Source organism: Mastigoproctus giganteus, chromosome 1 (assembly GCF_048544385.1).
Source record: "Mastigoproctus giganteus isolate SK-2022 chromosome 1, ASM4854438v1, whole genome shotgun sequence".
Classification (NCBI taxonomy): domain Eukaryota; kingdom Metazoa; phylum Arthropoda; class Arachnida; order Uropygi; family Thelyphonidae; genus Mastigoproctus; species Mastigoproctus giganteus.
In genome coordinates this window covers 91,692,703-91,719,834 of record NC_143575.1, presented here as the reverse complement: position 1 = coordinate 91,719,834, position 27,132 = coordinate 91,692,703, and the positions used below count along the sequence as shown (strand labels likewise).

General features: G+C 37.9%; 1 protein-coding gene across 10 annotated transcripts in view; it reads left to right on the top strand.

Annotated features, from left to right (window-relative positions):
• Positions 1 to 27,132, top strand: part of LOC150090991 (disintegrin and metalloproteinase domain-containing protein 11-like) — a 1,161,948-nt gene that overhangs the window by 847,325 nt on the left and 287,491 nt on the right. For all 10 annotated transcript variants that reach the window (XR_016546962.1, XR_016546963.1, XM_090373761.1 and 7 more), the window contains 2 exons: positions 1,958 to 2,060; positions 12,511 to 12,663. Coding sequence is in view for 8 of the 10 variants with exons in the window: in XM_090373761.1 (XP_090229887.1) it covers positions 1,958 to 2,060; positions 12,511 to 12,663 (256 nt within the window). In the remaining 2 variants the exon portion in view is untranslated. The remainder of the gene's footprint in view (positions 1 to 1,957; positions 2,061 to 12,510; positions 12,664 to 27,132) is intronic.

Genomic DNA, 27,132 nt, shown 5'->3' with positions numbered 1-27,132 from the left:
CCCTCCTTGAATAACTCCTCATGTGTGAATGTAGATGCAAAATACTCATTCAGTTTATCAACTACTTTAGCAGGATCATCAATAGTTGAACCATCTATGTTAAATGGACCAATCTGATTCATCCCCTTCATTTTAGTTTACATAACTAAAGAACTGTTTGCTGTTTTTCTTTGCGTCCTTTGCCAAAGATTTCTCGTAATCTGCCTTTGCCTCCCTATCCTCCTTTGTGACTTGATTACAGACTAGCTTATATCTGCTGTAGGCTTCTCTGTCACCTGATAATTTATATGCATCCCATGCACTTTTCTGCCACGTGCTCATTAATTCATCCGCACAACCATTTAGGCCTAAACCTTGAGCAGTATTTCTTAGTTGGTATGAAAATCCTAGTAGCCTCCAAGATTAAGTCCCTGAAGGCTTTCCATTTAAAATTCACCATTGGTAACATCATCAGTTTATCCCACTGTATAGAATTTAAAAACTGTCTGAGACCGCTGTATTCACCTTAACGAAAACAAAAATCCTTCCCTTTATCTTTGATGGTAGTTACATCTTTAAGTAAATCCCACATCAGTACACTGTGATCACTGTCACCTAGTGGTTCCTTTATCTGCAACTTCTTAATGCATGAATAATCACTGCTGATAATCAGATCAAGGGTATTACTCCCTCTGGTTGCCTCTTGAACATGTTACTGTAGAAAACAATCCTCCAATTAATTCCACAAAAATCTTGCTAGTGTGCGAGTGACCAACCCACAAGTTCCAGTCAATATCTGGAAAGTTAAAATTCCCTATTACAAGACATTCTGATTTACTGGCTCATTCTATTTCTCTGTACAACTGTTCATTGTACTCATGAGAGTCATTAGACCTATAACATACTCCTAATCTCAATTTCCCTTTCCCAGTGTTTATGTCATACCAAACAGATGCAACATTGCACTGTCTTCCTGTGTAAACTGTAGGACAGTGGAATACTCATCAGAGTCATTAGTCCTATCCCCAAGGGTTCACATCTTTTGAGTATGGGCTTGGCCCACCCAGGGTCCTGAGCTGGATATCATCATTCTTCTCTTTCTTGGTGATTTCCTTCTACTTCTCTCTCTCTCTCTCTCTCTCTCTCTCAGGGTAACTCAGAAATTTTTTTTGGCTGGTGCAGCATAAGCCTCAGGCTTCCTTGCACCATATGGCTAATAATAATAATAACACACTCCTATTCTCAATTTTGCTTTGCCAGTGCTTATATCACACCAAACTGACTCAACATTGCACTGTCAACCCATGTCAACTGGACACACTTCCTTAGATTTTATGTGTTTCTTAACTAACAGCATAACCCCCCCTCCCTTTCTACCCTGTCTGTCCTTTCTGTACACATTGTACTTCCCAAATTCTAATTCTGCACTGCTTATGTCTGTGTGACACCATGTCTATGATATCCCAACAATATCTGCCTTTGATATCTTGATCACCACTTCCAATTCATCAATTTTATTTTCATTACTTCTAGCTTTAGTATACATTGGTACAATTGGTGAGCATTACAAAATGTTTTTTATATTAGGCTGAACACATTCCACTCAACACCTCCTTTGATTTTTAACCAGAAGAGACTTAAAAAAATCCAGAATTATTGTGATTATTCTGGATTTTTTTAAAATGATCCAGTTCAGTCTTCTCCTCTTTGTATTTCCTGAAAATTACAGTCTACAGAAATTCAAGTCCATAACTCTTCTCTATCTTCTGCAACAAAATCTTTCATTGTATTAAACTGCTTTAATTCTGTTAATCTTTTGTTGTTGGAATCACCATTTAAAAATAATAATAAAATTTTTCCTACAGTTAAAGAAGTTTTGAAAGAGATAAATCATTGTATTTAAATCTTATTAACTGATTTAAGTTTAGCAGTACTATTTAAAATGATTCAAATGTAATATGTTCATTCTGTTTTATAGTGGGAAAGAAATCGGCACTCAGTACTTCAGCATTAGTGATTGTTTTAGTCACTGTGGTGGGTGGAGTGTTTATCTTCTTTGCTCTTCTAGCCACTTGTTACAGGTAACACATGTCTTTGAAAATAATTATAGACTAAATAAGTCAACTGTAAATGAACTTTTACAACAATTAAAGTTGGAATAATCTCTCTGCTTACAAAAATAAATGGATAACTTAAGACTATAAATCATCAAAAAAAACAGAAAAATTAAACAGAAAAGTTAAAATAACTTACCTGGTTTAAAAATGTTAAGGACAACTAATATTTTCTCTGAATTGTTACCAGAATTCCTCTATTTTTTAATGATTGTAGTTTCTCTAAACAATCAGTATAGTAATTGAATAAAAAAAATATATTTTTTAATTTAATTCACTTTTAAACCATGTAAGTTATTTTAACCTTTCTGTTTAAATATAATTTTGCTCTTTCCAACTTATAGTCTTCAGCTACCCTTTTCATAAACAGGTAGAGAGAGAGAGAGAGAGAGAGAGAGAGAGAGAGAGAGAGAGAGAGAGAATAATGAGCTTGAATTCCTACATTACCTAACTTATACAGATATTTCAAAAACTTATAAAACTTATACAGATATTTCATAGAAGTAGATAAAAAAAAATCTGTGATTTTTTTCCCTATATCTTGATATCTTATGAATTATGTTTTTCTTTTTTCTGTTGGTATTAAATCATGATTTTATTCTTATTTTAACAACAAATTATATGATTAGAAATTTAAATATTTAAAATTTATAAATTTATATATATTCACTCTTCATTAAACACATTTAATAACTATGTAAAATGTGGAAAATTGTTGAGTGGAAAATGAACTTTGAGGAATATGAAATTAAATCAAAATTTTCTGATAAAGCCTATGTGAGTGCTGTACATGGCATAGGTAAAAAGCCATCAATTGTTATAATCTTAACATTATTATTAAACTAAAAAAAAATTTAATCATTATATAAATTGTATAGGGAAAGCAACAAATGTTTCAAACTGATTATTCTTCACAGTGCATATTCATAAAAGTACTGGACTAGCATAGAAATTGGGAACCTCTAATTCCTACTTTGGATATAGCAGAACCTATAGCAGTGGTGAGAAAACCATTGCTATATGGTTCTGCTATATCCGACCAGTAGGAATGTGGCTCTTCTAGTTTTACAGTGCTGCCTGCAGTCTAATTTCAGAAACAGGAAAAAAAAGTATTAAAGTCAAAGAATAATTATTATATCCTATAAAAATATTATTAAACAGTTTTGTGTTGTGTTACTTCTAATGCAACCAATAATTTTAATACAGAAATATAAATCAAACAAAAGTTTCATCTCTCATAAAAATAACTATCACAGTATTTGGTTTAGGTCGTGGACAACAACAAAATGGTGATATAAATGTAAGCAATTTGAACTTTTTTTTCATTTTTCTTAAATCTTATTTTACATATAATAATAGTGACCACTTCAGTACAGGGACTTTCTGAGCCTGATGATATTGGACAATTTGTAATGAAATTAAGGATAAATAAATAAAAAAAATATACATGTCATTTATAATGCTACCAACAGACATTATTTTCCTCCTGAATTGGCCCTCATGCCAAAAAAAAGATTGCTCACCACTGACCTGCAACATCAGAGATAGCAAATCCTCAGCATTCCCACTTTATACAGAATTGCTGTAAATGTAGAATTAATTGTAGAACCAAATTAAGAATTAAGAATCGTTTCAGGATGTGTGCTATTATCTGCACAAATTTGAAATTATTACAATTTCTTATACAAGCAATATAATAATACAGTTTTTTTTTTTTTTTTTAATTTAATGTAATTTTAGTACTACGTTTAGTTAAAGTAATTAAATAAGATAACATATTACTAATTTGCCTCCTGTCTACTTCCTAAATAATTTTTGTCTGGTGGAAAATCCTAAAAAAGACTTCTCCTCTGATACACCTTATTTTCAGACCAACAGATGCACTTATTTTTTTCCTGAAAATGTTGCCTAAAATTCCTGTGTCTTACGGTCCAAGGGTATATGCATGTCTCAGTACAACTTGTACTCTATTTATTCTTAAGAAACAATTTGATGAATTTTTCACCTGAAAAACTCTTCGTTCATATTAGTATTAGTAGTAATGGCAAATGATGCAAGAAAGCAAGCTTATATAGCATTATACTACACTGATATTTTGTTTAGTGAGCACTTTCGAATTTGCATTTCAGATATATGAAATAAAATATTTTTTCCTAAATTTGCCTTGTAAAATTTGGGTTCAGCACATCTTATGGATTCACATACAGTAATTCATAGCTTGGGAGGTTTTGACTCTAAATCATCTTGACATTGACATTACCATTATTGTGCATTGACAATACCATTATTGTGCATTGACAAATGCACAATACTGCATACCAGTAGCAGTAATCCCAGAATAACATGATAACAGTGTGGTACCATACTCAGGTAGTACAGAATGAAAAAGACCTAGTGGTAATTGTTCATTCAGACATGAAGTTCTCCAAACAGTGCAGACAGGCTCTAGGATAATGCAAGAATTGTAAGTAAAGTAAGATGCTTATAAGTCAGCTTTTTCTTTAGATAAGAATGCAGTAGCACCATTATAATGTAATAGAGAAGTTGGAGTGGATAGAAATTGCTGCTAGTGGCTTTGTAAGAGACTAAAAAAAGGCTTAAATACCATTTTGACAAGAAGCAAGTTTCCTACTCTTAGCCAGTCTTTGCAAAATCAAGTTTGGATTTATTAATCTGTTGCATACAGTTGGATATATACTTTTTATACTTTTATCGTGAGTGGGGTCTGTGGAATATGCTTGTGTGTGTGTGTATATATATATATATACATATGTATATTTTAAAATCATTTCAAAGGAAGTATCTGTTTATGTACGAATTGTCTAGAAATATTCAAGCAAGTTTTCTTGCTTGAATTCTCCAGTGGGGCATAGATAACTTAGTCGATTTCAGTCCTGTCTTAAACCTTGCAAAAAAGATTTCTTCTGCTTCTGTGCACATCTTCGATGACACTCAGATTTCTAGATAAGATCACATATCTCTATTAGGGATTACCCTGACTTCTAATCTCTTTTCATATAAGCATATCACAAATATTTCTTCCTTTGCATCTAAAAAACTGAGTTTTCTCTTTCACTATCAGTGTTACTTTTATTCCAAAAACTGCTCACTCTGTACACATCACAAATTCATTCTACCATTAAATATTGTTCCCACCTTTGGGACGATGCATCAGTAATAAGCTGCCAAAATCTTAACAACCAATTCCCTATAAAAAGTTCTGATTTAAGGGATGTAAAACAGTATACATTTTGTGTACCTTTCTACATAAGGAGTGGCAATACATTGATCCATCAATGTATCATTGATCCAAAAATTTTTAACGACCGGTTCACATGAACCAGTGTGAACTGGCTCCAGCTGATCATTGCGGTGCCCCCAAAACCTCTCTCAGTCTTCTAAACTTCTTTGTTAGAGATGGGTCATTAGACCCATCTCTAACAAAGTCTTTCCATTCTCTGTGTCATAGATGTTCTGCTTCTGCTGTGTGCCTTTTCTATAGATACTTCTGTGGACACTGTTCTTCTGAATTGGCTTCTATAATTCTCTCTGTCTCTTTTCCAAACCAGTCCCAACACATGCCACAATCAATCAACACCCATTTACTGTTCAGCTTCAAACTCACAGAACTAACTTTCATTGTCCTCATTTATTCCTTCAACTTCCGTTTTCTCGAAAAATGTATTTCCTGAAAATTACAATCTAGTCGAAAATTACAATCTAGTCATTAGAAATTAAGTCTAATGTCAACAAGTATCTTTCATTTTCTCAACCTTCAACCCATGCATGGTACTAAGTACTGTAGATTCATGCTTGGGGCTTTCCTTAAAAAAAAAAACACGTTATTTCACTCTAATTTTGGACATTTAATTCAAAATAAGAACAAATTAATATTCAAAAGCAGTTATATACAAAGCATTTATTTTTACAGAATTCAAAATTCCACAAAAAACACAGTCCACCAAACCTACTTCCATCAGAAACTCACTACCTGTATCTTCACAACAAGCATTGGAAGCTCACTGTTGCAAGCCCACATACATTCCAAGAACTCACCACTACAGGCTTACATGCTTCTAGGAGTGCATGTGCAAAAAAAGTTAAACTTGTTCACAATTGTTAAAGTTTTAGTGTAGTCAAGAAGTGAAGTTGCAGTATTCTGTATTCTTATCCTCGACAGTTTAGGAACTTTTTTTGAAAAATTGTCATTTCAATAAAAGGCAGGCATCTAGGGTAGAACAGAACAAGGAATAATGGCTTTCATCCCTACAAAATAATTTTATTGACACAATCTCATTAAATATTAAGATCAGGAGATAAAAAACAGTGGTCCAACCAAGAAAAAGAGTAATTTAAATTGTGCAAATAATTTCTCAAGGAATAAACTATTTGGGCACTTTATACACCATGATATTATTGTAATGTATAATGATTATTTTATATCTTGATTAATAACAACTGCAAAGAAAATGTCTCATTTAAAGACATTAATGGCAGATAATCTCATTTCACATTTTTGTAATGCCAAATGACATGAAGCTTGAGATGGGAGTGGGACAGAGGCTCTTGGTGAAGAGTCATCAACAAGTTGTAATATACAGAAACTAGAGGGCAATTGACAATATGAACTGCACTTTGAAGGTTCGTTGCTAAGAAAAAAATTATGTTAGGTGTGCAGTTAGAATTATCTGTTTTTTTGTAAGTAAATGAATTATTGTTGCTCTTATACTATTTTTCCCTGATTGAGGAATTCCACTTCATGATGGGTACTGCTACCAAGTACACAGGGTGGTTGTAATGTCTGGTGTTACTGCTAGTTGAGGAAATCTCTGACTATCCTACAGGTGTTCAGGATTGCAACTTTCTGCAGTTCCTTGTAGGTGTTGTCTGGGAGACCTATTGTTGCTAGGCTGCTATGTAGAGTCTTTGGCACAATACCGGTGGTTGACATGATGATTGGAATGGTCGATACTTCTAGCAAATGCCGCATCTCCTTGACTTCATGTCTCAGGTTCGTGTACTTCCTAATTTTTTCCTCATGGGTTTTCTGGATATTGCTAGTGTTGGGCACCGCTATGTCAATCAGGTAGGTAGCTTTTCCATCTTGTCCACAAGGGTTATGTCCGGTCTGTTGTGCGGGATGGTCTTATCCGTTATTATGGTGCAGTCCCAGTACAGCTTGTGGGTTGGGGTCTCTAGTACTGCTTGGGGTTTGTACTTGTAGTATGGTACACTTTCTTTGGTCAGCTGGTATTTCCTCGCTAGCTTCTGATGTATTATCCTGGCTACCTGGTCATGTCTATGAGTATACTCAGTCTGGGTGATCACCTTGCAACCCGCGGTGATGTGTTGGATCGTTTCTGAGGCCAGATGGCATCGTCGACATTTGTAATCTGACATTCTGGGCTCCTTTGCAATGTATTTTCTATAATTTCTGGTGTTGATTATCTGGTCTTGGATAGCTAGCACGAATCCTTCAGTCTCGGGGAAGAGCGTCCTGCTTGTGAGCCATGCATTGGAAGCAATGTTATCGATATGATCTTGATGGAGGCCATTGTAGTTCTGCCATGGAGTGTCTTCTTTGCCCATCTTTCTAACTTTGTTTCTTGTGCCGTCTCGGTGGGTGGGGGTTCCTCGCTTAGGCTGAGTGGGATATACCACTTATCTATCTTCCTTATGGCCCGGTGGAGTGGTGCTGTGTTGTTCTCAAAGTAATCCTTCAGGTTAACTATCGCTGTTTTCTGTTGCTCTATCAGGTCTGTCAGGGCCCCTTCCTTCCTTCCTCTTTCCGAGCTATTGTTAGTCTCTCCACTGCTGACTTCGGGTGGTGTTGGTGGCTCTTGGTCATCATTGTCCTTGTCTTTTGCATGATATCCTCCAACTCGATGTTAGTCCAATCTATGACCCCGAAGGTGTATGTTAGTACTGGAGCTGCATAAGTGTTTATGGCTTTAACTGTGTTCCCTCCATTCAATTTTGCTTTCAGCAGGCTTCTGAGTCTCTGATGATATTTTTGGTCAGACATTTCTTGATTTCCTTGTGCTCTAACTGCTGAGCCAGCATCATCCCTAGGTATTCGTAGGTCTCTCCTTCTGTCATAGCTTCGATCTCTTTACCAGTCAGCAGCTGATAGTTTCAGCCAATTAATTTTTCCTGGTCCAGTGTGTGGGTCTTGCATTTGTCTAGACCAAATTCCATTCTGATGTCCTTGCTGAATTTTTCGGCGATCCGGAGTAGTTGCTGGAGTTGCTTCTCAGTTGCCGTATAGAACTTTATGTCATCCATGTACATCAGGTGAGTGAGGGTGTATAGGTTTTTTCTTCCTTCTTTGAGGTTATATCCATACTTACTGCCATTAAGCATGGTGGATAGCGGGTTGAGTGCTAGACAGAACCACAGTGGGTTCAGAGCATCTCCCTGAAAGATTCCTCTTCTAATGGGGATTGGCCTGGTTGTGATGTTCTTGACCTTAATGGTGGTACTCCATTTCACCATTGTTGCTCCTAGGAAGTTTGTCACTATCGGATTGACCTTGTAGATCTTCAGGGTCTCTATTAGCCAACTATGAGATATGGAGTTGAAGGCCTTGTGGTAATCGATGTAGGCCATGTCTCGGTTGCGGTGCTTCTTGTTATTATTATTATTAGCTATATAGTGCAAGGAAGCCTGAGGCTTATGCTGCACCAGCCAAAAAAAAAAAAAAAATTCCCAAGTTACCCTAAGAGAGAGAGAGAGAGAGAGTCAAAAGTAGAAAAGAATCACCAAGAAAGAGAAGAATGATGATATCCAGCTCAGGACCCTGGGTGTGCCAAGCCCATACTCACCAGATGTCCTCAGAATCTCTCTGTATCAAATGAGAGAATTCAAGCCAGATGGAGTTGTGAACATCAAAATCACCAAATAAAATCAGCAGTTAGGAAGTTATATAGAAGGAATTAATTTCAAGGAAAGAAAGTGAAAAATTCCAAGGTATTTACTGAGCTGAGAGAGCAATAGAGGCAGCACATGAATTTGACAGAATAGGGTAAAAAAGATTTTTACCCATTGGTGACCAAAATAAAAAAAATTCCAAATTAACAAGCCTTTGACAAGGAATAGAGCAAGCAGACATGAACATGCTGCTTTTAAGTGGAAGAAATCACAAAGTAAATAATTGGGACAAATCAGATGTGAATAATTGGGACAAATGAGATGAGATAATTAGGATAAACCTGTTTTTGCCAGAAAAAATTAATAGCACTTAGCAGACTAAATGGAAATGGTTATAATTTTGTCTAAAACTGAGGCCATACCACAGTTTAACATAATTTAGTCTTGGAAATGCTCTGCATACACACTCGGCTGTCCTCCAGTCACAACTGGCACAACAGAGGCAGCAGGATTAAACATCTGCTGATCAATCCCTAAGCATCCCATTACTACAAAGTTTGATCCTGGGAATTATCTAGTAACAAGCCTTTTGCATGCTGTACCCTCAATGTGATGGATGTTGGATCTCACCATGATGCCTGCCATAACATAACCTCAAAAGACGACTCATGCTGCATGAAAGAAGATATGGGGAAATGCTTTAGGTTAGCTGTGAATAAATCTGATTAGTGTAGCAACAAAACATTCAAATTTATTGATCTAATTTTATGTTCCTGTATACTTAGTTTGCTTATTAATCAAGATTCTAATCTTGACAGTAGTAGATCAGCCTAAAAACTCCTCACTTTTATAGCTATAATACAAAATTGTTTGTTTGTTATTTGGTTTTTAGGAGCATTAGCAACTAAGGCCATATTGCTCCGGGATATGCGGTGGTCATTCCCTGACCGCATCCTCCGTATTTGGTGGTGACGGGCTCGAACCCCGGTCTAATCAAGAAGCGTGTGCTACGCACTGCTGCTCCTTCCCACCTGGCTATGGAGGCGCCTAATACAAAATAGAAGATGATATGAAGTATCATACCATAGCAATGGTGCACTATGGTCAGAGTAACTGATGCATCAAAAACCTTCAAAACAATAACAGTTGATTGGCATTGTATTTGAATTTCTCATATTCATTAACTTTAGTTAATGAATATGAGACTGTAAAAAAAACAGACAGGAATTAAAAAACTATTACCTTTCTATAGTGCAATGTTTCATGTAAGTATACCATAATTATCAATATTTAAAATGTAAATTAATTCGTAGCTAACAATGCTCCAGATTTATGATGGAGAATCCATCTTTTTTACCTGATTTGACTGTTCTCTGTCTTTTTACAAAAACTCAGTTTTCCTTATATTTTTCTTTTCGCAAAAAATATTATACAGTAAGTCCCCGACATACATAAGAGATACATTCCAGAACTTCTTGTGTAAGGACTTCTTATATTACAGTTTTACGTAACTCGGGAATGACTAACGAAATATTGCTACTATATCCCTGATATACCAAAATTACAAAAACCACATAATATCCTCAGAAGAATGAAGAAAAATAGTTATATACTATATTTTTCAATTAGTTATATATTTTTTATATATTTTTAATTAGTTTAATTAAAAACCTTTTCTGAGGACAGTTGTGAAGTAGCCGGAGTGACACATAAGAAAAGAAAACATAAAAGGAAGAAAGAACACGTTACTGTACTTAAAAATTGATATATTTAATATCAGTGTAGATACACCATAGTTAACCCATAAAATTAAACTATGTATGTAGCGTAAAGGCATCATTGATTGTTTTAATTTTATCTCATATTGTGGCTACCTTCACAACGCTGTACCAGGTATTCCACTACTTCGAATAAGTAACACTTCTCTAGTAGAGAAGACTATGGTTACTTATTGTCAGTGGCCCCACTGATAATAAATAACAATAGAGAAGCATTGTTGATTGCTTTTTTTTACTGTTTTAAATTATTTTACAATCCTAAAAAAATAAAAAGTAAATTTTTTTTGAAAAAATATTTACGTAAATCCAAATTTATGTAAGTCGGGAACTTACTGTATAATAATATTAAAACTAGATTAAAATTAGATTTTTTTTTTTATTTTGGGAATTTCTGCTTATTTTCATTAATGAATTAGCTGTGAGGTGAGCTGTAGTAGTGTCAATTGCAAAATAGAAATGCACAATAATAGTATTGCACTCTAATGTGTAATATGTCATTAGATTTGCTTAGTGCAAATCTAATTAACAATGTGAATCAGTAAGATGCCAAAGAAATATGATGTAAAATTTAAGAAGACATATATGCCAGATTTTCCATGTATTGTGCACAATATGTAGATGAGACATTTCAGTTTCAAGCTACAGGTATCATGATGTATTCAGACATTTGCAAACAAATAAGCATAATAAGTGTGCTGTGCAGACAAAAAAAATGCAAATGTAGATGTTGCATTTCATAGTGATGTCATGCATGCCCAATGTTTATTTGCATCTTTGGTATGGAATATAATCTTCCTCTGTGTTGTACTGATCATGCAGGCACTTTATTCAGAAATATGTTTCCCAACAGCAAAATAGCAAAAAAAAAATGGTTGTGGAAGAACAAAAACAACAGGTATTGTTAGTTCAATTTTGTGGATAGGGAAAGAAGAGATAATGATATCTCTGAAAAAAGGACCATTTCTGATTGTCAGAAATGGCAGTAAAAGTGATTCCAAGCTGTTTCCCATTATGGTGATCATTTTTAATAAAATAAAAAAAATAAAATAAAATAAATTGTCCAATTGAAAATTGCTTGCTCTCAGTGCCTGCATTGGAAGGTGACTCTGCAAGGTACAACATTGGACATCTTCCTTTGAATAACCTGAAAACACAAGGGATTCCTTCAAAAAACTGTCTGGCACTTAGTGTAAATAATGTACCTGTCATGGTAGGTCTAGAAACTGGAGTAACAAAGGTATTGAAAGAGGTGATTGAGCACTTGGTTGCAATAGGCTGGACAATGTGCCATTTCTGATATGGAAGCATCCAATACATGAGCTCCCATAATCATACCCTTTAGAAATTCCATGGTATCTTTACTAAGTCTCATAACTGCTACTTTATCACTTTTACTTGCACAACCAGATGCAAATTACTACTGCTCCAGCATAGGAAGCTGTTCACCATTTTATACTGCAAACTATGCAGCATAGTCCATTACAAATGAGGTTGTCATAATTCAGTGATCACTGATTGTATATATATATATTACAGATTAGCAAAATTTCTAGTCACAAATCATTTAACTGCTTACCTGCATTCATTATACTGCTCTCTCTTATGAAAACTTTTTTTTCAATTTTTATAAATACTCTTATTTGTTATTCACTTTTCATAAATGACACGTGTAATTTTCATTTTAAATATAGACTGGTTATCACTAAAGTGTATTTCTGATAACAATAGTCTTTTAATTCTGTTCACTTATCTTTATTATATCTGAACAGGCGAAATAGCATTCTGCCCAAAGGCAGTGCTGCTTACCTTAAAAAACGCTTTGGAAGAAAGTTTCACTTTCCTCTGTCAAGCAAAAAAGAAGATCAATCATCCCAGGAAAATGTCAACAGGATTATTACATTTGGAAGTATGCCATCATACAGGTAAGATTTCAGATAGTTATATTATTATTTCTTTAAAAGAAAAATAAATTTAAAAGTTTTTTTTGTTCTTAGTAGCTCTGATATAACTTTTACTTTATTTTCAAATATTATTTATTAATATTTGTTTATTTTTTATCTCAGTTAGTCATAAAATTTGCATATAGAATGCACATTTTATTAATTAGCAGTGGTAAATGATGCAAGAAAGCAAGCTTATACAGCATCAGCCAAAAAGAAAAAAAATGGCACCTCCATTTCATCTTTTTATTTCCCATAATAGTTTGTCTAGTTCTTCCTTGAATTTATTTAAACTATCAACTTCCATAACAATGGATGGAAGTTTGTTCCAATAATCAACTACCCATTGGCAAAAAGCAAACTTCTGCACATCTATTCTACAACCAACCTTCCTCAATTTGAATTTGTGCCCCCTCTTGTGTGAGTGATCTGAACAAGAATGAAACATAGTAACTTTCCTTATTATTATCCATGATTATTTAGCTAATTAAGTTCTATTTAAATGGATATAAGTCCACTATTTGCACAAATAGTAGGACTTCCATTTACTATACTTTGGCATCTTTTCAAACCAGAATTTGCAAAGAAAAAGGGGAAATGGTCATTTCACAGTTTTGCTAAACTGATACCATAAAGCTTTCACTCCAGTTTGTCTCAGTGTCATACTACAGATAATTGTCATATTTAATGTAAGAAATATAATGCTGCTTATTTGAAAAACTTAAGAGAGTTACATGCAGACACATTACAAATATATTTAAGTTATGTTTCCACATTATCCCTGTTAATAGCAATGCGGTTTTGTCAATATGAAACCAAGCACAATATATAGTTTTGTTAATATCCATATCAGGGTTTTGGAACCAGTAATGAACCATCATCATTGTATTATTGTCATTTTCGGTTTTGCTCAGGTAATCCATCCTTTAATGAGCAGAGTTAGTGAATGTGGAATATCTGAGTAGTAAACAGGATGAGAAGGGTGGTCTTTTCCAAAGCCATGTTTTTCTCTCTTGAGCCTAGGCTAGTGTGATGCCAAGAAAATAGCCTCCATAGCCAAGTGATCAGGAGTGGGAGTGCAGTAGCACATGCTCTTTGAGTAGATTGGGCTTCAAGCCCTTGACTGCTAAATATGGTCGATCTGCCAACCCACAATGGACCAGTGTGGCAGATTATGGTCCATTTCCCTCAACCTAAATCACTGAGGAGGCTTCCATTCTGCAGTGGATTGATAAAGGCTGCAATTTACCTTTTTTCTTTTTATCTTTGGTTATTACATTTTATTTTCTTAATGTCTCCCCTTTGACATAAATTCCACGAAGGATAAATTCATGATACCCTTTGATATAAGTTTCACAAAGGGTAAAAACATGGTAGGTAAACACCCTGGGTGTGCCAAGCCCATACTCGCCAGATGTGAGCCCCTGGGGTTTGCCAGATTTCTGTTGTGGGGCCCCAATCCAGCACACCACTTTAATATCTCTACTTCAATGAGAATGTAGATCTGAAGATAGTTTATCCAGAATCAGTCAGTTAATGAGCTTACTTGCAAGAGCCAATTTTCTAACACCATACTCATACCATTAAGGTCAGTGGGATAGGATTCAAGCAGGTTGAGGTTAGAGTATAGTGCTCTGGATATCTACAGTATCCACTTCTGAGTGCATTATTGGTTGTAGGATAGAGTGTAGAGTGTGTTTAGTGTCAAATAGCACTAGGTGTTCCGCCCATCTCCACATACTATACATTGTGGGTGTGAAACAGAACACTGTCAATGCCAGAGGTTTAAAGGTATATGGATTTTGTATATGTGTAGTGTCTTGTACCACTGTTCCTCTAGTCATTTAGCCACTGGGGCCCCTAATGGGACCCAACATTGTCCACACTCTGCCCTGTGAAGGCAGACCAGGTACACCAGTATTATATTTATTTACTCTGGCAGGTCCTGCCACCTAATTTCCTGAGATTTCAGTGGCTAGGACCTAAAAAAAAAAAAAAAAATGCTATAGATAGGGGTCAGCCAAAAGGAATACTAGTTATGCGAATTGATGTTATTTAGTTTTTGGATGATGGGCTCCAGCAGTTTAGAGATGATTCAGACGCTAGTAGTTGTAAGTTAGGGGGGGGGGAAGACTGAAGGCTGAGGGGAAAAGACAGAGATAAGGGGTCCATAGAGAAAAGGACCCCCAAATCAGTGGAGCAGGCCCATGCCCCATCAGAGGGAAAACAGGGGCGGCAAGGGGGGAGGAGGAGACCAGGGGTCACCTTGCCCTCCCACCCAGGGAGTGGAGGCAAAGGACCACGCAAGGGAGCATGGCTAGGAAGGCGCATCTGAGCTGTGTTGGAGGTTGTGTCACTCCTGGGACAAACTAAGGAAGAAATTGTATGGCACTATTCCCACGAAAGTTTACGGTTGAGGTAAAGTTCATTGCCTGGCAAAATGGTCCTGGCAAACTTGGAAAAGGTGTGGTAGTGTTGCTTGTGTTCCAGGAGATGGTTTTCTTGATCCTGCGGAAGGTAATGAGAATGTATTGGAGATCTTCATGAAGCGGGCAGTGGTATATAAGGTGGTCCCAGGATTCCTGGGATCCACAGTTACACAGAGGGTTGTCTCTTATATGGAAGGAAGTCAGTTTTGTATGAATGGAACCATGCCCTGTGAGAAGGAAGATGGTTTGTAGGCTCAGTGTGAACCGTGTTGGGCATTTGGGATAAACTGTTTGGACTTCTGGAAGAAATTTTCTGGTTATGGCCCCCCCCTTTGTAGACTCCGTCCACCTAGTCTGCCAGGCCTATGTTAAATGGGTGATAAGTCTCTTTTCTTCTGCAGTCCTGTTGTTGAGTGGATCAGAGGTGAAGTCTAATATTGTGTCCGATTTTCCTTTGGAGAGTTGGTAGCATAGACCTATGCAGACAATTTCTAGGTCTAAAGGTTGTAAACCTGCTTGGATTTGCAGGGCATGGATTGAGACTGTGTGACAAGCTCTTGTTATTGTTAGGAGGATAGAGCGCTGGATGGTTTCCAGCTTTTGGCGATTGACAACGGTCTGCATCTTTGCAAAGCAGTGATGAAAACTGCTTTATAGAAGAGCACCAGGGTATGCTTTTTGAGGCCCCAGTCCCACCGGGTTACTCTAGTCACTAAGGCAGTGTAGTTTATGATCTTCTTACGTAGGCTGACAAGATGTGGTAAGAAAGATAGATTTTTGTCGATGACTACTCCAAGGTTTTTTATTTGAGCTTTCAGTTTTATGGTAGTGCCATGGATCTTTATCTGCAGCAGTCTGGTTGGTGCTAGCATGCCCCTCAGTAAGATAGAGCAGGTCTTAGCAGGTGAGATGTTCAGTTGGTTGTGAGTAGCCCATCCATTCTTGTAGCACTGTCAGTGCACAGTTTGCATAGGTCTTGAAAAGAGCCCTGGAGTCCTTCCCCAGATCAGGTCATCCACGTATGCTTGTGATTGGACTTCTCCAAGGTCAATGTTTGAGAAGTCATGCAGGACATAGTTCCAGAACGGGTGTCCTAGAATGGAACCCAGTGGGCAGCCTCGGTATATATGTCTCAAAATGTGACTGTAGGGGGTCTTCACCAGATGTTTATATCTGAAAGATAGCTACTGATGCAGTTATATAGGTTATAAGGGATCTTGGCTCATCTGACTCGACCCAGAACACTCGACCACCAGGCGTCAAATGCCCCGGTGAAGTCCACGGATATTGCCAAGAAGTATTTATCGTTGCAGTTTGTGGCTGAGGCTATAATTTTTTTCCCAATGTATCAATGGTTGATTTTCCTGGCTTGAAACCAAATTGGTTTGGTGCAGCCAGCCCTTCAGTTTCATGGTGAGTTTCTAATCTCTGGTGATGGAGCTGCTCAAACACTTTGCTCAGGACAGACAACAGAGCAATAGGACTATAGGATTCTAGTAGTTCTGGTGGTTTGAATGGATTCTTGAGAATTAGGCGGACTAATGCAGTTTTATAATCTTTGGGGAATGCCCCACGTTTCAGGCAGTGGTTATAGAATAAGATCAGGTTCATAATGACTTTTTTGGAAATTTCTGGCTCAATTAGGTCTTTTCTGGGAGATTTGTTATTCCTGATTTTGTAGGCTGAGCAGTGAGCTCCTGTTTAGTGGAGGGTGATTCTACTACTGTGTTGATACTGGGCATTTTCCCTCTGCAGTTGAAGTTGTTCAGGGGGTGTGAACCGGGTGTAGTTGCTTAGAGGTGACATCTAAGATATTACAGATGGAGTCCTGCCACTCTGTGATCTGTTCTTGAGGTGTCTTCATGGGGGGAATGACCTCTCCTCCAGAGAGAGTTTTCTAGATTGTTGTCCTATAAACAATCCCCCATGGGTCAGAGTTGCCCACAGTGGAGACAAGGTGCTCCCAGGACAGTTTTTTTCCTATGCCTGATCATTGCAGTATAGGAATTCCTTGCCTCCCTATATTGGTTTCCTGAGATATTCTACTTCTGCTTTAGGCCAGGACCTTCTGGCTCTCTGGAAGATACGCTTCTTTTAGTTGACCTCTTTTCGAAGGATCTGCAGTTACCGGGACCACCACCTCATCCGGTGTTGTGCGTTTTCCTAATAGATTTAATTCTTGTGGTTTTGCACTCCTCAGTCAGTGAAGTGACAACTATGTTCTTTATTTCCTCACTGGTTTTCATGACATCCAGTGTAGCTGGCTTCAAAATGATAAGGTGGGGCTTCAGAAGCATTTTGGCACACTTGATTTGTGTTGCTTCTGGTTGGTTGGTTGGGCACTTGCTTTATTCCATTCCAAGCACCTCCGTAGCCAGATGGGCAGGAGTGGCAGTGCATAGCACATGCTTCTTGATTAGGCTGGGGTTCGAGCCAGTGACCACCAAATACGGAAGATGCGGAAAGGTCAGGGAATGACCACCACATATCCTCGGAGCAATATAGCCTTAGTTGCTAATGCTCCTAAAAACCAAATAACAACAACAACGTATTCCATTCCTTAGTATATCCACAAAGGAGGGGGTGCGCTGTTGCATTTGGTTGCCTAGATAGGTTTCAAACTTCACGGCAGCCTTTTCTCTTTCCAGGTTGGTGTTCATCAAAAGGTGCTCCATTTTTGCCCAGATGGTGACTATTTCTCCTCTGAGTGTTGTAATTCTACTGCTGGATTTCACCATCAGAGTTTCCATGCTTCCAGAAGGACTACTCCTGAACCAGATCTTCCTAAGTGTAAAGATCTGGTTCAGGAGTAGTCCTTCAGGTAGGGTAGGATCCAGGATAGGACCATCCTGTGATTTTGCATGTCTTCAGTGTCATCATTTATGTGGACTGTAAGCTCGCCTAGGTTAGTAATGGTTGAAAAATAATGGGGATCTCAAATATTGAATCCTAAAAAGACTTGTATGATTCCTGATAGTATAAACTCTCCTTCTACAACTCCAACATTAGCATTAGCATCAGTAGAGGCATATGATGGAAGAAAGCAAGCTTATACAGCATCAGCCAAAAAAAAAAAAAACCTTCCCATCCATTTGCTACAAAAGTTTGTCCTGTTCTTCCTTGAATTTATTTAAACTATCAACTTACACAATAGCAGATGGAAATTTATTCCAGCAATCAACCACTCTTTGGCTAAAGGCAAATTCCACACATCTGTTCTACAACTGTCTTTCCTCAATTTGACTTTATGCCACCTCAGATACATAATCTGAGCAAGAGGAAGAATTCCATCAGCAAAACCATCCTTGAATGGTTTGAGCTTTCTCAAACCATTCAAGGCCTTATACACCTCAATTAGATCACCTTGCAGGTGCCTAGTCTCCAGATATTGCAGTTTGCAGAACTTAAGCCTTTCTTGGTAAGAACAACACTTTATTCCCCTCACCAATCTCATTGCCTTTCTCTGTACTTGTTCTAGCAGCTCTACATCCTTCCTAAAATGAACATGGTCCATATCAGAAAATAGTGACATAACTGAGAAAATAAATGTCATCCCATTGTTTTTTATGTGTTTATAGGTATTGGCAGAACTCTCAAAATCAGTTAAGATGGTTCATTTTGTAAATCACTTAATTGAAACAAAAAATGAAGATATTCTTATTGTCTGCTCCAAGCAACTTCTGTTGAGAGAAGATCACTGCAGTAACTCCACACAAAATTCTAAATTCATGTTGAGTTTTAGTTTCAGAATCGGAGCTCCTTGATATTTCAGAGGAGATCTGTTGTGAACTAATGGATCTCCTTTGCTAAGGAGTGGCAGCAGCCTAAAGAAAATTTGTGTATCTAGTTCCAATGAGGAATCTTATCCTTACTTTCAATTCACCATAGTTTCCCAACTTCATTATTGGATTCTTATATTATACAGTTAGATCATACATATATACCAAATAGTTTATGATGTTTGAGTTGATAAAAATATGAACATTCGCATGTGATCTGTCAACGTATTCTTGCATATTCTCGATATAGTGTTAAGGTCCATAAAGGTAAAGCATGCCCAACTAAAAGCCTACTTATATTAATTACAAAGGGGAGCACCTTGTATGCTCTTAAGCACTTTAGAGGTAGACAGAAGAGAAAGAAATATAGTGGCACAAAGCAGAGCTGAATATTCTATACCATGAGGCAAGAAAATATAAAACCGATAAACAACAACAAACCTACTTACATTCAGAAGTTTCGAGAAAATATTCTGTTGGAGCACAAACTGAAATGAGTGTCCCACCTAAAGAGCAATTTGCTGCCATTGCAAAATATTTATTGGGTCCTCAAAACTTAAGCTAGTCAGCTGCCATTCATATATTAGTACCCCTGGTACTGCTCTAACAAAAGCAAGTAGTAAAAATCAGCGAGGAAAACCTGAAGAACCAAAACCTGAAGAAAAGAATGCCCCCAATTCTTAAAGAGTTGAACAGCAGATCTACAGGTCCAAATAATGGCAAATTGCTATAGCAGAATTGTTGTGAATACCTGTGAAATATCTCCAAATGTCAGGGGCATTCCTAGGGCATATGGTGCCTGGGTGCCAATTGCAACTTGATGCCCAGGTGCCAATTGAAATCTGGCACCCCTTTTAAAATTTTCTTCATATGTATATGTAAGTTTCATGTTCTCAGGCACCCCTTGAACATTGGCACCCGGATGCAGTGCACTCCTAGCACTCTCTGGACAGTCCAGCCCTGCCAAATGTGGGCAACTGTACTTGGTGAGAGGACTTACCAGTGATGGTACTAGTCCTTCAGGTTAGCATCACGAGGATCCAACAACACATGCTTAAATTGCAGGCTAATACTGTAGGAGTCTGATATGTTTGCCATGCAGTGCAACCCATGGAAATTATAAAAATGGGATCATGGTGGGTGAGGGGTCCATCTTCAACAACTACTTTGGCTCCTGCTTTGACAAGAAGGGAGATCTTGAGGTGGCGTCTCAGGACCAATTAGCTAGTAAGCTCTCCTAATACCCTGCTCCTACTATAATAGTAAGCTAATACCATGCTCCTACCATAGTCAAAGGGAGAGGATTCATTCTAGCTGCGGTGTAGATATAGTGCTTCAGTAGTCCTGGCATACCATCCACTCCCTAGTGAATTTATTGCCTCCTGGATATTGGCCATTCCTTTGAGCTCCATAACAAGTGGTAATGTTGGGCACCAAACCAAAATGAAATAATTTTGAATCTTGATAATATAGACTTCTCTTCTGGGAGCCCAACAAGGGGTCCCAGAAGAAGAGTCCTGTCAGAAAATTTCCCAATTCAGAAAATTATAACAGTGTAATGAATATGAAAGTGCCAATACAGCAAAGAAACCCAAAACAGAAGCAATATCCAAATTTCTGATCATCCATTAAACTGCTGAGAAACTGCAAAAACATTATTTTTGTTCAGAAGGGTTTGGGGTGGATTGGCTGGATCCCCAGAATTGGTTAAGACGTTGCATTCTGAATACCTGTTAATTAAGATAAAAAGTGAAACCTCTAGAACAGCTCGTCTAAGAAATTTCTGTTAAAGGAATAAACATCACAATGACACCACACAAAATGCTAAATTCATCACATGATGTAATTTCAGAGATTTCCTCAATATTTCAGATGAGATCTACTCTGAATTAAAGCCTTAAGGAGTAAGAAGAACAAGGAGAATATATCTGCATAGAGATGTGAATCTAGTTCCAAAAGGAAATCTCATCCTTACTTTCAACTTGCTGACATCTCTGAACTGTATCATGGCTGACTACTTACACTAGACCATCTAGCCATATATACTGAATCCTTTACATTGTTTAAATGCCATAAATATGGGCAGTAAATCTACTTTCACATGTGACAGAGGGTTTTCCAATAACTAACAAGGAATGAACCTTAGCCAAGTGGTCAGGAGCAGGAGTGCAGTAGCACACGCTCTTTGAGTAGCGTGGGGTTTAAGCCCCTAACCACTAAATACGGTCACCCTGCGCTGGACCAGCTTGGCAGATTATGGTCTATTTCCCTCAATATGAATTGTTGAGGAGGCTTCTGTCCTGCAGTGGGTTGATAATGGCTTTTTTTTTTTTTTTATTCTCAAAAACAGTAACCGCTCCCTTCTACATGTGGGCTCCTACATGGTAGCTTCAGATACATGATTCACATCCAAAAAAGAGTCTATAGGACCTTTCTTTTGAGAAGCCATTATCACCATGTATCTGGACATTCACAGAATTTCGTTATGCCCTAATTACAAGATGACAGTGTTGACAACTTCATTTTCCAGCAGGATGGAGCTCCTCCACATTACTACAAAGAAGTTTGTGCATACCTGGACAGTGTTTCCCAGGAAGTGGATTGGAAGAAGAGGGCTAATTTTGTGGCCCACCATGATATCTTGTTCTGACTCCTTTAGATTTTAAAGATTTGTGAATGTCCAGGTGTATGTTCCACCTATGCCAGAACCATTATAGAACTTGAACAGTGCATTTGTGAAGCATTAAAACATTTGAATGTTCCCAGTAATTGGATTATAAGTGGGACATTTGCAGTGTACTAAAGTAACTAAAGGTGTTCACATCAAACACAACTAATTAAAACTTGAAGATATTCTCTGTAACCTGGATATGATTTCAGGTTTGTGTCATGCACCCTCTTCCCACAATAACATTTTAGGTTCATAAAGGAGGTTTAGGAGCAACCTTAATTTTTGTGCCATTGATATGTCTATCTGCTCTCCATCCTCCCTTCATTTATCTGGAAGGTAGAATAATATCATTACTGAAGCAACCAATCTACCTATGATATCTACTCTTTGCAGTGGGAGGCCATTTCGCCCACCAAGGTTTTAGCATTAGCATTAGTAGAGGCATTTGATGCAAGAAAGCAAGCTTATGCAGCATCAGCCAAAAAAAAAAAAAAAAAAAAAAACCACTTCCACTTCACCCCTCTGTTCATTCAAAATACCTGTCCAGCTGAGCCTTAAACTTATTTAGGCTATCAACCTCCACTACAAGGGATGGAAGTCTGTTCCACCAACCAACCACACGCTGGCTAAAGGCAAATTTCCGCACGTCTATCCTACATCTGTCTTTCCTCAATTTGAATTTATGCCCTCTCAGGTGATTATTCTGAGCTAGAGGAAGAATCCCATCAGCATCGAGCATGCTCAAACCATTCAAGGCTTTATACACCTCTATCAGATCATCTCGCTGGTGCCTAGTCTCCAGACACTGTAATTTGCAAAACTTAAGCCTTTCTTCGTAAGAGCACCCCTTTGTTCCATTCACTAATCTTGTTGCCCTTCTCTGTACTCGTTCCAGCAGCTCTACATCCTTCTTGAAATGAGGCCTCCAGACCTGTATACAGTACTCTAGGTGTGGCCTGACCATTGCCTTATACAAGGGAAAAATCACCTCCTTATCCCTGCTGGAAAAATTCCTGTATATCATTGACAATACTCCATGAGCTACTCTTGCAGCCCGTCTGCACTGCTCAGAGAACTTCATATATGCCTGCACAACCACCCCCAAGTCCCTTTCATTCTCTACCACTGTCAGTGTAGTACCACAGAGTTGATACGTTGCTCTGGGGTTGCTGTTTCCCATGCGTAGTACTTTACATTTGTCAATGTTAAACTTCATTTGCCACCTCTCAGCCCATCTGCTCAACCTTTCCAGATCCTGTTGTTGCAGCAGCATAGTGTCAGTAGTGTCCTTGACAACCCTGCCAACCTTTGTATCGTCTGCAAACTTGGACATTAAGCTTGATATACCATCATCAATATCATTTATAAATACAGAAAACAATAATGGACCCAACACTGAGCCCTGAGGGACTCCACTAATAACATTAGTGCACGATGAGCAGTGTCCATTGATTACCACTCTCTGTCTTCTCCCCCTCAACCACCCCTTTATCCATAGCAGCAATTTGCCTCCAATGTCACACTGCTCCAATTTGTGTAGCAGTCTTCCATGTGCAACAGTATCAAAAGCCTTTCTAAGATCCAAGTATATAATATCAAAGTTATTCCATGCATCCAGTTCCTTTGTGACTGCATCACAGTATCCAGTCAAATTGGTCAGGCAAGACTTCCCCTTAACAAAACCATGCTGTGTCCGAGCTATAACTGAAGTCTTGTCTAAATGATCCTGCAGTGCTTCTTTAACCAGTGCCTACATTAATTTTCCTGGAACAGAAGTTAAACTCACAAGTCTATAATTACTTGTGTCAGCCTTTGATCCTCCTTTGTGAATTGGGGTCACATTTCCACATTTCCAGTCTATGGGTACCTCCCCTGAGTCCAAGGAAGCTCTCATAATTATGGCTAAGGGTTTGCTTACTTCCTTTGCTGCCTCCTTTAATATAACTGGATAGATCCCATCCACCCCGGGTGCCTTATGTTTATCTTCAACAGTTTCTCCTGCACTTTACTCCCAGTTATTTCAAGATTCTGTAGCTTACTGCTAGAGTTGAATACACCTCTGGCATTCCCCTCGCTGAATAACTCCTCATGTATGAATTTCGATGCAAAATATTCATTTAGTTTGTTAGCTACCTGAGCAGGGTCATCAACAGTTGACCCATCAATATCAAGTGGACCAATCTGATTCATCCCCTTCCTTCTAGAGTTTACATAAGTAAAGAACTCTTTGCTGTTTTTCTTTGCATCCCTTTCCAAGGATTTCTCGTAATCTGCCTTCACCTGCCTAACATCCTTTGTAACTTGGTTGCATATCAACTTGTATCTATCATAGGCTTCTGTGTCATGTGTTAATTTGTAAGTATCCCATATCCCATGCATTTTTCTTCTCTGCCATATGCCTCATTAGTTCATCTGACATCCATTTTGGCCTAAACCTTGAACAATATTTCTTAGTTGGTATGTAAAGCCTAGTAGCTTCCAAGATTAATTCTTTGAATGCTTCCCATTTTGAATTCGCTGTTGGTAACATCATCAGTTGGTTCCACTGTATAGAATTTAAATACTGTCTCAGTCCATCGTAGTCACCTTTACGGAAGCAATAACCCTTCCCTTTACCCCTAATGGTAGTTACCTCTTTGAGTAAATCCCACTTCAGCACATTGTGATCACTGCCACCTAGTGGTTCCTTTATCTGCAGATTCTTAATGCATGAAGAATCACTGCTGATAATCAAATCAAGAGTATTACTCCCTCTAGTTGCCTCCCGAATATGCTGATGTAGAAAACAGTCATCCAATAAATCCACAAAAGCCCTGCTAGTGTGTGAGTGACCAGCCCCCAAATTCCAGTCAATATCTGGGAAATTAAAATCTCCCATTATAAGACTCTCTGAGTTACTGGCCCACTCTATTTCCCTGTACAGTTTCGTATTATACTCATCAGAGTCATCACCAAATACGGAGGATGCGGAAAGGTCAGGGAATGACCACCGCATATTCCCGGAGCAATATGGCCTTAGTTGCTAATGCTCCTAAAAACCAAATAACAACAACAACAACAACATCAGAGTCATTAGGCCTATAGCACACTCCTACTCTCAATTTTGATCTGCCAATGCTTATGTCACACCAAACTGACTCAACACTGCACTGTCCAGTGATGTCGACTGGCTTCACTTCCTTGGTTTTTATGTGTTTCTTAACTAATAGCATAACCCCTCCTCCCTTCCTATCCTGTCTATCCTTTCTGTAGACCTTTTACTCCCCAAATTTCAGTTCTGCATCCCTTATATCTGTGTGACACCACGTCTCTGGTATCCTAACAATATCTGCCTTTGATGTTTTGAGCAATACCTCAAATTCATCAAATTTATTTACTAAACTCCTAGCATTGGTGTACACGCAAGTATACCTGCACCTGTTTCTATTCTTAGCTACCCTAACACAACCCATGTGTTTACTTGTACCGCAATGGCTCCCAGCTGTCTCTGAAATATCAAGCATCTTGTTTTTCAAGCTTCTGCTCATTCTAATAGAAGCAGTGCAAGAATCTCTTTCACCTCTGCCAGTGGCTACTGTCAATCTATTGGTCTTTGTCTCCCCCCCAAGCTATCAGTTTTCCGACGCACCTAACACTGCCTCGATAGCATCAGCAAATATTCTTGCACCCTTTCTATTTAAGTGTATCCCATCCCTGTAGAAGCAATCTCTCCTGTTAACAAGTACAGTCCAGGCTGAAAAAAATTCTACCCCTTGAGCCTTGCACAATCTTTCCAGGGCCGAATTGATCGACAAGGCTCTCATCATATACTCCCTCCTATCGTGTCTGGGCAGAATTGCAGACACTTTCAAATTCAACCCTAATTCTCGGCTTTTGTTCAACAGTGACCTGTACTTGTTAAGTAATTCTGCCGGTCTCCTACTCTTAATATCATTAGTTTTCATGGTGTAAGATTAATTTGGCTGACTAGAATGTCTTCAAATGTCCAGCTGAGTTTGACATCACAACATTCAGTCATGATCCAATCAGCGGCCCAGTTAAGCAGATTCCAGAAAGTATCATTCATGCAGCAGCAGACAATTCCTGGAACATTCATTGGTGTTCACCATTTCCAAAATCATGGTAAAATGCACAGCTGCAAGAAAGGCATAAAAAAAAAAAAGTCTTTTGGGTGAGGAAAGGGGGTGAGATATTCTGATGATATCCTGGCATGAATAATCTCCTAGCCTTTAAATAATCATATGCCAATGCACATTATGTTCAATGTTATAGCCCAAAGAGTTCTTGGAGCATTGTGTTTTTTTACTATCAAGATAATATTATTACTTAACTTTCTTCAATGATTCCAGCATTTTGTCTGAGTTCACCACAAGGGTTATTGAAAGACAGTTGCTGCACAAAATTTGCCAATGGTTTCAGGTTCTCATCCCAGATGATTGTTTGCTTACATTTTTGTTGCAAACATCTTCTGGGATTATAACCTATCAGAATTATTGTGAATGAATTAGTTCATTCAAAAGAATGAAATAATTAATTCATTAGTTCAGAAGAATTAGTTCATTCTAGTGGCACATGAGAAAATTGCTGGGACTTGTATTTGATGAAAGTTTACACTTCTCCAACACATCAAAGTTCATAAGGGGTATTACTACCCTTTTTGCTATTTCAGCTAGTGACTAGGGTGCAGGTTAAATCTCTGTCCAAAGTTTATAAGTTAAAGCAACTTAATTGACTTCATCAGAAATAACTGTAATTAAAGTATAATTTCAAACTGAAATTTTTGCCACACCACCCCACGTGGGCATCCATATTTGAGCAGTGATGGGAAACTCTCTCTACCACTCACCAGACTGCCAACTGGCCCTTTGGTATTCACATCAAAGAGCTACTCAGAGAACTGAACATTGCAGCAGACAATGTTGCCTAGTCATAAAGACAGTCACTTCCACCTTGACATGCTGATGTATCACCATGTGAATTCTTCATTAAAAAGGAGAACAGCCTGCACTCCATCTTCTGTCTGCCTGCAACTCTATGCTACCCATCAAGCTGAATACTCTGACTTCTTTCCTGTCTTCACTGAAGGCTTGAAATCAGAATCATCTGTGTAATATGCTGCAGTCTTCCCAATAGTGTTTTGTCTAACTGAATTCCAAATTAATATTCTATATATACACAATATACTTCTATATTATTAGGGTAGAGCCTTGGATCATATTCAAAATTACAGCTACAAGTGTATAGTTTACACAAATTCTCCAAGTACATTAGAGGTTTTATCATCAGTGAAGTACAATACTCATCTAATCCCATCCCTGGTTCAGCAGCTGCTATATTCTTTCAGTGAAACCACATTTTACAACTGAATAATAATAATAATATTTAACCCCAGGGGCTCACATCTGGTGGGTATGGGCTTGGCACACCCAGGGTCCTGAGCTGGATATCATCATTCTTCTCTTTCTTGGTGATTCCCTTCTCTCTCTCTCTCTCTCTCTCTCTCTCTCTCTCTCTCTCTCTCTCTCTCTCTCTCTCTCTCTCTCTCTCTCAGGGTAACTTGGAAATTTTTTTT